We start from the raw sequence: 16,913 nt of genomic DNA on the forward strand, positions 1-16,913 counted from the left end.
GAATAAAAATGAATTCAATGATTTACTTCCAAATCAGGTAATCTTATTCCAAAGGGCATTACACATGCAATAAGAAAAGCAAGCGGTTACTTGAAGACGGGTAGCAATCAGTGTCACCATTTCTCCTATGTAAGACAGAGGCATTACTATTAAAGACATTTTCATTTTAAGTCAGCCTTTAAAGGAAAGTTAAACAACAGAGTGCAGTCCTTTTGCAAAAACAGAAGTTCTCTAGCTACAGATACGTGTAGCTTTTCCTATAATGTACCTAACAAATCTTCCCACAAAGAAAGCTTAATCACAAAAGCTACTGAGAAACCATGATGATGAACTTAAAAGTGCAAACAAAAATGCAAACAAAAAAATATTGCAAGAGACTACTGCATTTTCAAGACATTCCCAATTCATTACAGTTGGGGTACAAACGTATTTTTTTTCCGAATTCTTAAAATTTCATTTTGCAAAATCTATAGATAAAGAATGGTATTTTCAATTTAAATCAACAGTAGTAAAATCACCATCTTATCAGTACTTTGTGATCTTATAATGTGCTCTGACTCGTATGAATTTCTCCTTAAGTATTGACACATCGTATAATCTCAATTAAATGTATTTACAAATTCTCCATCCTGCAGGCAGGAAAACTGTTTTGCATTAATTTTACTTAAAAGGTATACTCTATTTCTGCATCTTTCGCACAAAAACTGGCTCCTTATTTGACCTAAAAAGTAACTATCACAAATAGCTATGGAAGCCCTCATTGTTTAGAGTTTCTTTTGTTGGTGGTTGTTTCTAAACCTTATAGCACATCCCAGCACTGCAGCAGACCATAACCTACAGATGGAAAAAATCAGCCTGCATACAACTTGGAATTGATATCATAACATCATTCATTACTTTCACCTTTCTCTGTAGGGTCATTTGCCATGAACTGCTCAGCAGTGTGTGCGTGTTTGTACGCTTACATATGCATGTACTTACTCCATCAGTGAGGATTTAATTATATTATCTGGACATTCGAATGAAGCGCTGTTTTACAACAAAGCATAAAATACATTTAGAAAGTGCAGTAAATTTGGTTTTATATCTGCATTAGTACCTACTGTTTTTCTGTATCTATGTATGTTCATCAAGAATGTTTCAGAAAAGTAACTACAATCCAGCCAAAAGTGGCAAATTAAGAAAACGAACCCTCTCACTAATGAAACATGGGAGATTTTTCTAACAAAGATTAGAAATCCTGAATTTTTACCTGGGGATGACCTGCTGGAGAGGAGCTCTGCGGAGAGGGACCTGGTGGATGACAGGTTGGCCATGAGCCAGCATTGTGCCCTGGTGGCCAAGAAGGCTAATGACATCCTGGGGTGCATTAAAAAGACTGTGGCCAGCAGGTCGAGGGAGGTGATCCTCCCTCTCTACTCTGCCCTCATCAGGCCTCACTTGGAGTATGGTGTTCAGTTCTGGGCTCCCCAGTACAAAAAAGACAGGGAGAGTCCAGCAGAGAGCAACAAAGATGATAAAGGGCCTGGAGCATCTCTCTTATGAGGAAAGGCTACGCAACCCAGGTCTGTTCAGCCTTGAGAAAAGAAGACTCAGAGGGAATCTGATCAATGTCTATAAATATCTAAGGTGTGGGAGGCAAGGGGACGAGGCCAGATTCTTTTCACCGGTGCATAGCAATAGGACAAGGGGAAACAGCCACAAACTGAAGCATAGGAAGTTCCGCACAAATGTGCATAAGAACTTCTTCACAGTGAGGGTGACAGAGCACTGGAACAGGTTGCCCAGAGAGGTTGTGGAGTCTCCTTCTCTGAAGATATTCAAGACCCGCCTGGACGCCTACCTGTGCAACCTGGTCTAGGGAGCCTGCTTTGGCAGGGGAGTTGGAGTCGATGATCTCTAGAGGTCCCTTCCAGCCCCTACAATTCTGCGATTCTGTGATTTACGTACTTGAAAATTAAACTGAGTCCACAGGAAGCAATTCTTACCAGTAGCCTGATAGTGGAGCTACTAATAGAATGTATTACATTTTCCTCTCAGGTAGCTCGGACAAATGTATCTACAATCCTACCCACCCTTCCATGCTGCTTCACGTTGATTTACTATCACAGCCATACTTCCCATTAATTTTAATATTTTTTTTTCCTGTGAGTCAACCACCTTTTCCTCCAGAACCCAGCTGTTTTATTTACTTTTTCTTCTAGAACTACAATTTCATACAATTTTCATAGAAATACAACTAACAGAAGCTGATTATGATTATCTGCAGGCAACTGCATAAGATTTCAGTGCAAAGACAGAAAAAAAATTACATGTCAACATTTTGACAATTGCTCTTTTAATACCCACTTGTGGAAGGCATCTACACTTTTAAACATTCCAAGTGAATTCATCATGGAATCTATATATTTTAAGTCAGGGAGCAGCAGTATTGATTCTAGCACAAAAAACTGGCAGTATTACATCATTGTTTCACAATATAAAAATATAGTATCAAGCATTTATTGGATTTTGATTTTCAAAATATGGCCAAAGAATATATTTCTATACAAGTATATAGTAGAAAGTTACATAGCAATAACCCAACCTCTAGAAACTGTCAGTTATCATGCTTTTACGCCAATAAAAGTATGTCAGTAACTTATGCCAGTAACTTATGCCAGTAACGTGCCTTTTCAAAACTTCTCATTTATTCTCTTCTGTTTCCAACCAGATGTTTTGTAAGGATCTCTACTTTTAATGCTTAATATTAATTTTGTATCTAAACAAAAATATCTTCCTTTTTCAAGGCAGGCAACTATCTGACTTTTGAATATTTAGTTGCAGATCAACACTGTATTTATCTTGTGCCCCTATTCAACTTTACACAATACACAGAAGGAATCTGAATTCACATTAGACAGACAGATGAATTTCAGAACTTCAGATTTCTAAACAGAGAGGCCAAGGAACTTCCCAGTAAAACAAAAAAAAAAAAAAACGCACTTTGGCTCTGAAAAATATTAAATAAAAGTCTTTTATTTCTGCCACTTAATGAAATCTGGAAAAATCTCTTGTGGTTTTCATGTCTGACATCTCAATTTTAACAATTATGAAAGCCTTCTGCAGTCTCCATTTACAGACTAAAATAATACCGTTTTCCTTTCAAATCAGTCAAGTTAAAAAATACCTGGCAAACATTTTTAAGAGGCCACATAATCAAGCCAATTTAAGTACTGCGGTGAGTTTTGACCCATTTTCAAATGCTTTAGTGTCTAGCAGATTTCTTTCCTTATTCCCATCCACACAACCTCACCTTTGCAAGGCAGAAGCAGGCTAGCATTCTCACTCGGTAGAAGCATTGTTCCTGTTCTAGTATATCAGTCAGTGCGAGTCGTGATGCTGGTGTAGGAAACTTTTCCAGTGCCAGAATGGCTTCTTCTTGTGCAACCACATCTCTCTCATATCGAAGCTGATACTGCCACATGAAATCAGATTGTTCAAATTCTACTTTCCTCAGTACCGACATATCAGGGTCTATTCTTATCCAGAGCAAAGGAGAATCAGCACTAAGACAGACATAAAAAATGTTAATAGCCTAAAACATTTCAAGACTGCAGAATGTCAAAAGATGTTTTGGTTTTTGAATTATTTTCAAATTATTGAATACATTTAAAGCGTCCACGAAATGTAAAAGAATTTAGGTTAAAAGGAACTTTCCAACATGACCTTATCCAGTCTCTTGCTCCTAAGATGACAATTCTACAACCTCCCAGGGCAACTCTCCAAATCCCAAACATGTCAGTGAATGCCTTATTTCACCATTTTTAGCCAACAGATGTATTCATGATAAACTCAATGTGTAATCTCAATATATTTCAGTCTTTGTCCTCAGACACCACAACTCTCACAGCTGAGCAGCACTTTTCTGAGAACGTTAACAGATACAGCGTAAGTGCCTTGCATAAAATCATATGCCCTTTCAAAGGTAGTTCTAAGAAGACACTTAGGATCTAAACACAACATGAGGTAACTTCAACATGAAATCAAGTTACAAACACTTATGCTAAGGCTCTCAACTACAATTTAAACATCTGTTCATATGTCTATTGCTAATAGACAGAAGAATATAAAGATAGAAGTAGTAACAGCAATTTGCACAATGCAATAATTCCCTATAAAATTATTCTTATTTTTGATGAGGTTTATTTTACAAGGAATAATTCAAAGAGTAAACTGTTCTTCTCCAATGAGACACCATTAGTTTCCATGAAAAGAGTTCACTTTCATCCGCTACTAAACCAAGTATCAACACCTTCAGTGCTTCTGAAAGCAACAGTGTTACAAATCTAGGAGGGTAAAACAAGTTTTTACAGTGAGCCAGAATTTGCTTCCACAGAGCTAAACATTTCCAGCTGGCCTCACCCAGTAGATTCTTTTCAGTATGAAGTATTTCAACATTCATTTGCAATCTAAAATGATTTTTTTTTTTAAATTAGCCAAATAATTCAGGAATGTGTCTATCTTAGTCCTAGTTAAATATTCTTCATCAAGGTCCAACAAATGATCTGACTTATGTCTTGAAATCTGCCAGCCATATATAAAAGTATAACTTTACTATCTAATTCTTCAAAAAACACACAATGGGAACAAGGCTCTGTCTCACACTGAGAAACATCAGCAAACTAACTTACTCCATAGCAGAAAGGTCCATGTCCACCTCCTCTCCATTCATCAGTGGAATCTTTTTCTTTTTATTCCTATTAAAAAAAAGAGAAAATAATAAAAAGGATATTTAATAAATTATTATACTAGATAAGATGTACTTAAAAATGCTGAAGTATTCTGTGTATTTTACCACACCAAAAAATAATGCTATCCCCAACACACACACAAAAAAAAAAAAAACAGTTGAGCTGTGCATTAGTTTTGTTCAGAAAATAGTCATGGATACTTTCCAGTTGCTTTGAACTCAACTCCCACAGTGTTAAGAAGTACACAGAAAGTACACAAAGTAGAGTCCAAGACAGTTATAAAAATGCATCAAGAAACAGAGAATCTGTGTAGAAAGTACATCATTTTGCTTGCTCATTAGGCTTAATGAACAGCCTTGGGACTCAACAGAAAACTATGCATGGTCTTCATTCATATCTCCTCACTTGAGATACTCCTCTTGATTGTGTTTGTCTTCCTCCCAGGTGAGGCATCCCATTCAAAAGCATTTTGAATAGTTTGATGAACTATTAGAGCTTTCATTCGATTTCTTCTCCCACACAAACAAGTTCTTTAGAGAACTCAATGCCCTAGACATTTTTACTTATCTATACTAATACATATACACAGCAAGTAATTTTTAATTCTTACCTTCTGCTTTTAGAATGACAAGGTATATCGTGCTTAAGACTGTTTTCTTCAATCTGTAATGTATGGTTAAATGACCCATCAAGTTCTTGAACTGTCACTTTAAGAGGGCCCTTAAAGTTGAAAAGATTATCCACGTTAAAAAAAAAACACTTTTTATTGTTTGTATCATACTTAAATGTATAGGTAAAATATGGAGAATTGACCTTACCACATATTTCTGAGTCCCAGGAGATGTGTAGTCTTGTTTTATTTCCAATTCCAAAACATTTCGTTTTCTATTAAATGCAAAGCTACCATAAAATTTGACCACTCCACTCTGATCCCTGAAAAGCAGTATAGGAAATCTACAGCATAATGTGATAGCTATAAATACAATTCTCAAATTTTTCACTCATTTTTAAACTCATTTTATGTTTACTCCTAAAATCTCCTAGCCCAAGAAAATCAGGAAATGAAAACGCAATTCCTTCATAAAGATTTTTAGATTTTTTTCCTTTAAGCAGTTTTTTAATTTACATTCATGTACAACATAAAAAACTAAAGTGAAAATTATTTAAGAAAAAAGGTAATAACAATAACAAAAAAAAAACCACAGGATCCCACCGCACTCCCACATCCTTGATATGCGCTCAGAGAAAGTAACTGAGGAGATCACCAGAAATTTCACTAAAATATGTTTCAATATACTCTTAGTTAATACTACTAATACAAACTGAGGGATGAAAGGATTGAGTGCAGCCTTGCCAAGAAAGACCTGGGGGTACTGGTGGATGGCAAGCTGGACATAAGCCAGCAATGTGCCCTCGCAGCCCAGAAAGCCAAGTGTATCCTGGGCTGGATCAAAAGAAGCGTGGCCAGCAGGGCAAGGGAGCTGATCCTGCCCCTTTGCTCTACGCTGGTGAGGCCTCACCTGGAGGACTGCGTCCAGATGCGCAGTCCTCAGTACAGGAGAGATATAGACCTGTTGGAGTGTGGCCACAAGGTGGCCATAAAAATGAAGGGATGGAAAACTTCTCCTATGAGGACAGGCTGAGAGAGCTGAGGCTGCTGAGCCTGAAGAAGAGAAGGCTGCGAGATGACCTGATAGCAACCTTACAGTATCTAAAGGGGAGCTACAGGAAAAGAGACAGTCTCTTTAGCAGGGTCTGTGGTCACAGAACAAGGGGAAATGGTTTCAAGTTCAAAGAGGGTAGATTTAGGTTAGATATAAGGAAAGAGTCTTTTACAGTAAGGGTGGTGAGGCACTGGAACAGGCTGCTTAGTGAAGTGGTTGACGCCCCATCCCTGGAAACTTTCAAGGTGAGGCTGGATAAGGTCCTGGGCAACCTGCTTTAGCTGTGGACGTCCCTGTTCATTGCAGCTGGACTAGATGACCTTTAAAGCTCCCTTCCAACCCTAAGGATTCTATGATTCTATGAAAACCTTCTGTTTTATACCCGTGCTGCATTTAATTATTACACTGCAGTTTTTCAAACTGAGTCATTGTGAATGTTCATACATATATACATGAATTCACATATATATGAAAGTACACAGCAGTAATGATAAAAAAAATGATTACCTCAATTCAAATTTTATCACAGGCAATAACTTCAAGTCAACTGTTCTGTGAATAGCTTCATCCTTCATTATTACTCTGATAGCCATCACTACAGTTTATTTATAGAAGAACTAGAACACTAGGATGAGATATTTCAGTTCAGGGCATGCTCCCAATACGCATCTGATGAAACATGAAGAGAAAAGGAAAACCTGCTCTTTAATGTTCTCACATTTAAGGGAGCGAGCTGCCAGATTCAAACAGGTTCCTATCTTACACACATTAACTCTTCTCCCAAAATATGAGCATTTGGCTAGCTACCTCAGACAGACTGGTTCTGTTCAGCAGTGGTTGAGTCCATAAAGGTCCATGACTTTGCCATCGGATACAGCTTAAGGTATGTTTAGTGCTTTCTTTGGCATAAAGTTTAAATATGGTATCAACACAGCTCTCAGTAAGAGCAGCCAAGGTATCACTAGTTAACCGTAGTGAGATGTCCTTCCAAACAATACCGATGGCAGCTGTGGTCTTGCAAGGTGGAAAATCTAGTGTTACAGGTGTAACAGTGCTTGAAGTATGATAGGGGAAATGACAACCAAAGGACTAAACTCAAGTTGCAATCACAGGATCGGCCCTGGGGCCTAAGTCCATTGCAGCAACAGGACAAGCAGCAACAGTTTAAAATTGAACAAGTGGAGATTTAGATCAGATGTTAAGAAATTTTTTACAATGAAGGTGATGAGATTCCACACCAGGCTGCCCGGAGAATTTAGTAGTGTCCAAGACCAGGCTAAATGGAGCTTTCAGCAACCTAATCTAGTGAAAGATATCCATGCCCATGGCAGATGGGTTGGAATGGATGATCCCAAAGGTCCTTTCCAACCCAAGCCTTTCTGTGATCCGAGTTACAATTCTTTGCTGACAGAACTGACAAAGTTAAGATCCACTTAGCTCAGATAGCAATGCTGACATTTACGCATAGGAGTAGTGTCAATGTATACAGATAAAATATCTATTTTCCTCAAGTGTCTGGCACATCAAAATATGAAACTTGGAATAACGTGCCTTGCTACTCTGTGTACTTTTGATGATGATTCTACAAATGTTACTTTTACACTGGTTTTTAGTTAGATACAGATGCATGGATGTTATCAGTGGCAAAAATCCATTAAAATACTCTCAACAGCTATTTTTGCTTTCTGTTTTAACAGTAGGACATGGCATTGCTGAAGTCATGTACCATTTTAAAACATTGTCACATTAATTAAAACTCCCAATTAAACCTGTTAAATGAAGAAAATTCAAATTTGCTCTCAGAACCATCTAAAACAACAAACTGTATTTCTTGACTAACATCACAGATGCGTGAATAATGAACAATTAAAGGCTTATTCTACCCAACGTTGTACTAACACAAGCTACCAAGCCATTAAATGTATTAAACTATTAATCTGTGCTTTAGGTTACTCACTCCGTGCTGATTTACTGGAAATCACATCTAAAAGTGCACCAGACTATAGCATTTTCCATGTCAGACTTCAGCATATTTCTATGGGCAGTGTCCTCTGGAATCCCTTTAGTATAATTTGGCCTTAAATTCCATCAGAGTTCTTGTGATTCTTTCAAAAAAAAAAAAATCACAGCAATCCCTTACAGTAAAGAACACCCAGAATGATAGCACACGCTGAATGACTAGAAAAGGTCAGTGAACCTGGGTCTCACATCTATTTCTAATGCAAAGAATAATGTACTTAACTGTTTAAAGTAGAGATATGAAATACCTTCCTTCACATTCCTTTAGTAGTGCCAATTTAAAAAAAAAAAAAAAAATCATTCTCAATATTAACAATCCAGACCAAGAATAAAAAGGATACACCCACTGCTTTATTAAAGGTTGGATGTCTTTGCCAGAGACATTTGAGATAGATTTCAAAAATCCAGATGTGGAAACCAACATCTGACTCCACATGTGTGACTGGAACTTCTGAGATGAAGCAGTGCTAGCCAGACTCAACAACTTGTTGAAAACCTAAAATGATAAAAAGTTATTGTTTTAATTAAGCACTTCAATGCACAAAATAAGCTTTAATTTCCTGTTTAGGTACAAATAAACTAGAACCAAATACCAAAAAACCTCATTGCCTGATAACTGGCTTCCAAAAAAATATGAAATTATAATGCAGAGGTTAACAAGTATGTTAACCAGCTTTCTAGGAGTTACCTGTTTGTTTTGTAACTTAAGCCAGAATTTCAAATAATGCTTTACTATGTATGGTTTAACATAACATCTAGTAAGAGTCCATACATTTTCCAAAATTTTCTACAGTAAAACATATCTGCTTTTTCGAAACAAAGCATTCATTAGGTTCTCCATTTACCTTCTTGCTATTGTTTTTTTTTAAAAAATTGCAAAGAACAATTAAAATTTATTTAAGGAAATCTTTAAATCTCCTGCATTTTCAGCCTGACAACAGCTGCTACTAATAGCTTTCAGCACATGGGTGTCTAACCCTTCAGCTTGCCTGGGTTGCATCGAGTGAAGAGGAATTATCACTGGCCACATAAAAAATACATAATATAGATAATGTATAAAAGTAACAAAACTCCTTTTTAAATATTTTTCATTAAAATATCAAAAAAGAGGGCAACAAAAATATATATAAAATTGGCAGGTTTGACAAATATTTCAGCAGATGCACAAACATGATATCCTTAAAAAAAATCAGCATCTGAAACTGATAGGAAAATGTTTCACTTAGTTGGCTATTTGTAGCACTCTCTTTAAGATAATCACGAAACATATTTAAAAAGAAAAAAGAAAAACTACAAAAAATGAAAAAAATCACAGTTTTCTATTCAACTGCTTCTTCTAATATGAAGATTTATGCTCCCCCTAGCACTGAAAATGTACAGAGTGGAAAGAGGAGAAGCTGGATTTTTGTGACTTTATTTATAATTTGATTACATTAACTCACAGAGACTAGCTATGTGTCAGTAAAACAGGTTCTCAGTGTTATAGTCAGTCATGACAATTCAAAGAAAGGAAATACTTCAATATTAAAGAGAATAAGTAATATATAAAAAATATTACTAATTATGTATAAGAATAACAGCTAACCTCATTCTAACAATTTTATATTTGTTCTATACTGTTTAAATTGAAAATACAAATGGAATCCTATCATAAACTGATGTGATCTTTTTTAATCTCCAATTTATGAATAGAAGCCACCAATAAAGACACGAAGTTCTCTATATGTCACATAAACATTTAAATACTGACCTGTAACATGAACTCCATGCTGATCCTATTCTCGATCAGTCTCATAACAAGATGTGCTTTACACTGGAACATAGTGTAATACTCCCAGGACAAGGTATGAGGGTGTTTAATAGAAAAATGTAAATGTGATGCAGGGCTGAAAAATAATAAAAAACCACTCTATTTTGCACTTCATGGAAAGAAAACTAAAAAATTAAACTAAAAAACTTATTAGAAACAAAATTCACAGGTACACCAATCATCAGGATCTCTTCTATTGCTTTAACACTATTAATTATGACACACTTAAAATGACTGCACAGGAAGGTTGCAGGGGTGCACATACCAGGAATCGAGCAAGTATTGCACAGACAAGTAACACAAGCTGTACCATAACTTCTCAAAAAGACATTGGCAGGGGTGAAAAACACAGCAGGGAATCTATGACTTGGATCTAGAAATAACTCGTGACTTGACATTCTACCTGTCCCACTTCCATTTAAAAGAAAGTATAAAATACTAACATGTACAATCAAGTAAATAATTGTTGTAATTAAAGAGGAGAAAGAGTTTTAAGATTCATAGCAGACTTCCATGTGATGAGCCAAAGGAATTGATTATTTTATTTTTGTTAGCAAAGATATACTTTCAATACTTCAGAAAATGGATGCCTTCTACATCAGAGATCATGCCAAGGAAGACTATGCACAGCATCATGTTACCACTGCCACGCTGTTTCTGTAACTTGACATTCTGTGGTGCTCCTTCACACATACCCTTTGTGTCTATAAGCAAAACATTTTCAATGGTTTAATGTCATTCCATATCAGCAGACAGACAAACAGTGAAATCCTGAAACTTTTTAAAATAGGACTTAAGTGGCTGTACAGCAATAAAACACCAAAAACTTAATTTTGGGGTGTTTTAAAGTTTTACATTTCAGAACATAAGATGACCTATAGTCTAGTTTCAAAGTAGAATAGTAACTGTATCTCCTTAGAAAAATAAGACCTCTTTGCCCCCTTTCAATTACTTGAGAAGGTAAGTCTGAGTTTATTTTAATGATGAACCAAAGTTGAGGAAACTGTATTTTATTGTGCTTGACACTTGAGCTTTTTTCCATGAACTAATAACAAACATCTTAAGAAATGGACCCATGTTATGTCAGGCCAGCTTCTTAAGAAAAAGGAATCCAGTCTTATTTTACATTGGCTGATAGAGAATGACAAATTAGCCATTGTAATATACAAACTACCAGCTACTTAAAATTCCTGGGTTCAAAATAGGGTTGTCCTGTGATTCTCACTTATAGATAAACTAATTAAGCCATTTCAGGATGGACCAGATAAACAATTTGTCCAAAGATTTTATAGGACATTGCAAGACAGAATGAAATAATGAATTGTCACAAAACCAAAAGGTACAAGCTTGATCTTTCATGTCAGCTATCTCTGGAAAATACACAACTTCCAGAACCTTCAAAGACCATGAAACAAATAATTTTAACTCTGACTAATATTTCCATGCACTTCAATGTTGTATGGCAGTAAGAGGCATCTTAACAGCAGAAAATACCAGCACTTGGCTATTTAACTGCAACTCTTAAGATTTCAGGAGATGGCAAGGACCAAGACAGCCACAACACCTTAGCATTCTTTTCCTATTTTTTATTTAATGGGAGATTGCCTTGGCTTTACTCATGAAAGTCAGTATAAACATAAGATACAAAAAAAAAAAAAGCATTTCAGAATTTAAGCAATACTACCCATTCTATGTGTACTGAGTGTATGAATAAGAGTGTGCTTAGGATTACTACTTGCTCTTTTCCTGTTGTTTAGAAACTACTAAAGTCTTCCATATCTAAGTTGTCCTGTTATTTTGCACATTACTGTATTCTAGGGTAAGGAAGGGTTAGCAACCATGACACTGAAATGCACGAAGGAAATTGAGGTTGTGGCTCAGACATTATATAATAATTTGGTCTTGGTATAAAACTATTTATCCAGCTTCAAAATATATACTTGATTGACTTTGGTAAAATTCTTTTCTTAAAAATTACAACTAAGCCAGGGACCACATTCTTGACCTTCTTAAATTTACTAAGTGTAGATTGATTTTGTTAATGCTTACAGTACTTAAAAGCAAATCAAAACAGACCAGTTCATTTGAATTTGAGAGTTTTATTTGTAGTTCATTCAATTGTAATATATTTCTTCCCATTGTATTTTTCTTCAACCATTAAAATTTTAAAGCTGTTACTGAACGATCATCAAATAAGAATTAAAATCAGCAATATGGGCCTAGAACCTTTTTCAAAGTAAAAAGTGAATTAGCTCTTCCATTAAAATTTACAGCACTCGTGCTCTTGAACACACTTCAATCATTTGATAAAAACCTGTCAATATGCTTCTCCCACTTGAAATACATCTATTTAACATTTCTTGAAGCTTTTAATTTTTATAGCAGCGTGGTGCCACCACAAAGACTGAAGAAAACCAAAATCAGAAAGACAGAACACAACATGAAAATGTAATGAGCATTTTGAAACACCAATCTATAGAACTGTTAACCTGGAGTTTATTTTCCTTTCATTCTCCTAGGCTATGGGATTTTTTTCTTTCAAAAGAAATATTCTGGAGAGCAATGTTTGTGTTGCACTACATATGAACAGGAAGAATTTGTGATAGCTGACCCGTGCAAAAGTTAATTTATAGGAAAAGTTACTTTTTCCTGGTTATTTCTTTCCATATTTTAATTTAGTTGAAAATAGGATTATTAACCAATCTAATTTTTATACTTATTATTGTAAATTGGGACTGCAATAATGCAAATTTACTTGGCAGGAAACTATTTCATAGTAACCAGAACGAAGAAATGCAAAATACATGTTGAACACAAAAACAGTAAAGACAAAGAAAACTAATGGTACTCTAAAAAAGGCTAAAGATTACTAACCACTCTAGAAATAGCTCAGGTCAAAATTCTGGCTCCATCTTCCCTCTCATCCTCTAAGAAGTATTTTCATAACAGTATTAAAAACTTTCATTATACTTAATTCCCTTCAAGATTTAAATTGAAAGAAAAATAAAACAACAGTGATACAATATACTCAAGATACTTTATGAGACTGGTAATATATGCCTCGGGCAGCTGAAGTTCTTCAGCCTTTGGCCTTATGCCGCACAACACACCCAAGGCATATATTAATGGCCCCATAAAAACATACCCTGTAATGACTTGCGGCTTAAATAAACATACTTGTCTTTCTCTTTTCCTCCTCCGAATATTGGATGCAGCAGAACTCCACCAGTCTTCAGTTCATATGCCACTATTTGATCTAACTCCTAAGAAGTACAACATATGTAAGTCAGAATAATTTTGGAAAGCACAGAAATTTGTTATAGAAGACAGGGAAGCTTTTAACATCATTGTTTCAGCCGTACCTCCTAAAGAAATATGTTAACAAGCACAAACTAATATTTTAAAACAAGTGATCTCCCTCAGCATGGCAAGCAACACTAAGACAGTTGAAACTGGCAGTTAACTCTTGCTCTGGAACTGGATTGTGGCTCAACCTACAGCATCTGAATCTATAATAATCTAAATCTAATATCAACACATCTAAAGAATATTATTGTCCACTGAGTAAGTTTCCTTTTCTTTTTTTTTTTTTTTTGAATGTCTACATTCAGAGTAAAGTAATACTGGGTACAGCTACATAGTAGACTGCAGAATATAAAAGCTCACCTCACCTTGACCCACATCCAAGCCAGACAGAAGCAGGCTCTGTGTCTGAATTTGTGCGCTGCTGTGCCCATGTTAACAAGCACACTTAAGGCAGGATGTTTGCTCACTGTCATCCAACAGTCAACATGGCTTCTGGATCAAATCAGGTCAGTTTTAGCATAGGGAGAGTGAACTGTTGTCTGCAACCCAATGTTAGACAAGGAATTTCCAATGTTAACGTATTTTGATATGTATTGATTCCTACCAACCTGCACCCTTTCATATACTGACAATGTGTTCAAAGCAGTAAGGGAAGCGCAACTCTGCACACAGTACTGAACTCTGGTGTTCTCTATTGAACAACCACGTTTAGCATAGCACAGAACTGGTGAGCTGAACATGTCTTATTCAGACAGGGATGGGATACTGGGTCCCTGTGTGGGTAAGGGATGTAACTGAAGCCCATTGATAAGAAAATGTGACAAGAGGAAGAAGATATATATCTTTCTATAAATGAATGTCACTGAAAAGAATGAAGAGTCACTGCTGCTATGACTGTTAAGTTCCTGTCTGACACCATTACACTTAGAAATGTAAGCAACAGACAGAACTTTCTTTTCCAATACAGGTGACTCTTAATGGAAAAAATAACCTTAATGAAAATAAAAAACCATCAACTTTCACTAAGGACATCAAACGTTTTAGGTCCAACAATTCCAACAAGTTCCCATTCCCATCTCCAAAATAATCCACAACATGTTTTGATTCAAAGGAAGGTACATGCAATCTTGCAATACGCAGGCACAGAAATATCTGAGCACTAAAGTATGTCATCTCTTAACTCGTCATATACAACCGGTCAGAAGTAAGACTGCACTGTATCTCTTTCAAGAAGCTATTCGGTTTACTCTTATTATCCACATTCATACTGTGTTTTACAAATTCCTTGTGAATGCGAGCTAATAATAATAGGCACAAAGAAAAGAAGTGTGAAGACAAGTAGTTGTGGGTAATTAACTCTTCTTGAATTACTTTAACAGCCTTATCATTAAAGCCTATCCATGTTCTAGGACATGAGAAGACTGCCGAGCCCAAATAAAAAGAAGCATACTTTCCTGCTCAGACATCAGACTGATCAAGAAGAATCAAATAAAGACAGAGCATTCATAAAAACTTTCAATGGTCCTCGTTACATCATTTCCCCAAACTGATGTTTGTCATTCTACGTGGCTAGATGGTCACACTCAGAGAGCTGCGGTCAATGGCTCAATGTTCAAGTGGAGACTAGTGATGAGTGGTGTTTCTCAGGGATCAGTGCTGGGACCAGTGCCATTTAACAACCTTGTAGGCGACATGGACAGTGGGTCGAGTGCACCTCCCACAAGTTTGCAGAAGACACCAAGCTGAGTGGTGCAGGCGACATGCTAGAGGGAAGGGATGCCATCTAGAAGGACATGGACAGGCTTGAGAGGTGGGCCCATGCCAACCTCATGAAGTTCAAGGCCAAGTGCAAGGTCCTGCACCTGTATCAGGATAGTCCCAAGCACAAATACAGGCTGGGGGGAGAATGGCTTGACAGCAGCCCTGAATAGAAGGATTTGGGGGTGTCAGCTGTTGAAAGACTCAACACAAGCCAGCAATGTGTGCTTACAGCCCACAAGGCCAATCATATCATATCCTCGATTGCATCAAGAGAAGTGCAACCAGCAAGTTGAGGAAGGAGATTCTGCCCCTCTACTCCGCTCTCTGAGACCCCACCTAGAATACTGCATCCAGCTATAAGGCTCTGGGGAGACCTTATAGCGACCTTCCAGTACCTGAAGGGGGCCTACAGGAAACCTGGAGAGGGACTTTTTATCAGGCCATATGGTAAGAGGGAAAATGGTTTTAAACTGGAGGATACAAGGTATCTAGATGATGAAAATTATTTTTCATAAGATAGTTGCAGAAACATACTTTGGTTAATATATTTGGTGTTTAGCTCTAAGTTTTGATACTATATCCACAGATTATAATGTAAGTAGGAAATACTACTGTTATGTTATTACCTGTTTAATCCAGTGGCGATATTCATTAACACCAAAGGTTTTTTTCATCCAAAGGCCATATATATAACCAGAGATTCCCTTTAGCACCCATTCATCTGACCTATAATAATAAAGAACCAAGAATTATGGCACTTCAGAAGGTATTTCATAATGGATGGTATTTTTAACTTGCTCAAAATAGCCACAAGTTTCAGCAGGTTATATAACATTCTCTAAGTCAATAGAAGTCTGATGAGCTGTGACCCAATTTATGTAACTTGGCACCTGGATGGGACCGATGAAACTGAAGAGCCAGTGAAAACTGAACTTTTACCACAGAAGTCCAGATTAAAACATGAAAGCAAACTATTTCAGCTGAAGCTATAACAATAAAACAGTGGAAATAGATATTAAAGTTAAAATGACTGCTAATCAACATGATCTTAATTTCTTGATACCTCTGTCAATGCAATGGAGAACATCTGGACAGCAACTAGACAAAATACCTACCTTCACAATTCAGTGGGCATTCACTTAAAAACGCCTTTTGAGAGTTATGTCTTAAGAGAGAAGAACATGGAGAAAAAACCACAAAAATGAACATGAGCTAGAAACTAAAGCATAAGAACAGCAGGTACAGCATGATAAGGTGAAGAAAAGGAGGACACAGAAGGTAGTCATCATGAGAGACAAAAAAAACTGTCTCGACCACGGTTGTAGACTAGTAATAAGCATCAGAACAATGTAAATTATCCTAGTAAAAACATGTTAGTTTTTTTTTTTTTTTTTTTTTTTTTTAAGTCAAGAATACTCTAGGATCTACAATTTTACCCTGGAAAAAACTAATGGGCCCCTTGTCTCTGAAACTTGAAGTGTATGCTGAAAGCTTTAAAATACACAATAATCAGAACTACATGAAAAAGTTAGGGGTATTTTCTGAGGGATAAAGTTACATGGAGCTTACCACCCCAGTGAACATGTTAATTTGGCAGTGATTTCTGCATTCTCTTTTCAC

The 16,913-nt window shown here is 36.4% G+C and overlaps 1 protein-coding gene across 3 annotated transcripts in view; it reads right to left on the bottom strand.

Moving 5' to 3' along the window:
* The window catches only part of TAF2 (TATA-box binding protein associated factor 2), a 58,620-nt gene that overhangs the window by 29,472 nt on the left and 12,235 nt on the right, over positions 1-16,913 (bottom strand). For all 3 annotated transcript variants that reach the window (XM_021386399.1, XM_021386401.1, XM_021386400.1), the window contains exons 9-16: positions 15,920-16,019; positions 13,404-13,489; positions 10,167-10,302; positions 8,758-8,912; positions 5,552-5,666; positions 5,344-5,453; positions 4,674-4,739; positions 3,296-3,548 (exon numbers count right to left, since the gene is read on the bottom strand). In XM_021386399.1, coding sequence (XP_021242074.1) covers positions 3,296-3,548; positions 4,674-4,739; positions 5,344-5,453; positions 5,552-5,666; positions 8,758-8,912; positions 10,167-10,302; positions 13,404-13,489; positions 15,920-16,019 — 1,021 coding nt within the window. The remainder of the gene's footprint in view (positions 1-3,295; positions 3,549-4,673; positions 4,740-5,343; positions 5,454-5,551; positions 5,667-8,757; positions 8,913-10,166; positions 10,303-13,403; positions 13,490-15,919; positions 16,020-16,913) is intronic.

Source organism: Numida meleagris, chromosome 2, assembly GCF_002078875.1.
Source record: "Numida meleagris isolate 19003 breed g44 Domestic line chromosome 2, NumMel1.0, whole genome shotgun sequence".
Lineage (NCBI taxonomy): Eukaryota > Metazoa > Chordata > Aves > Galliformes > Numididae > Numida > Numida meleagris.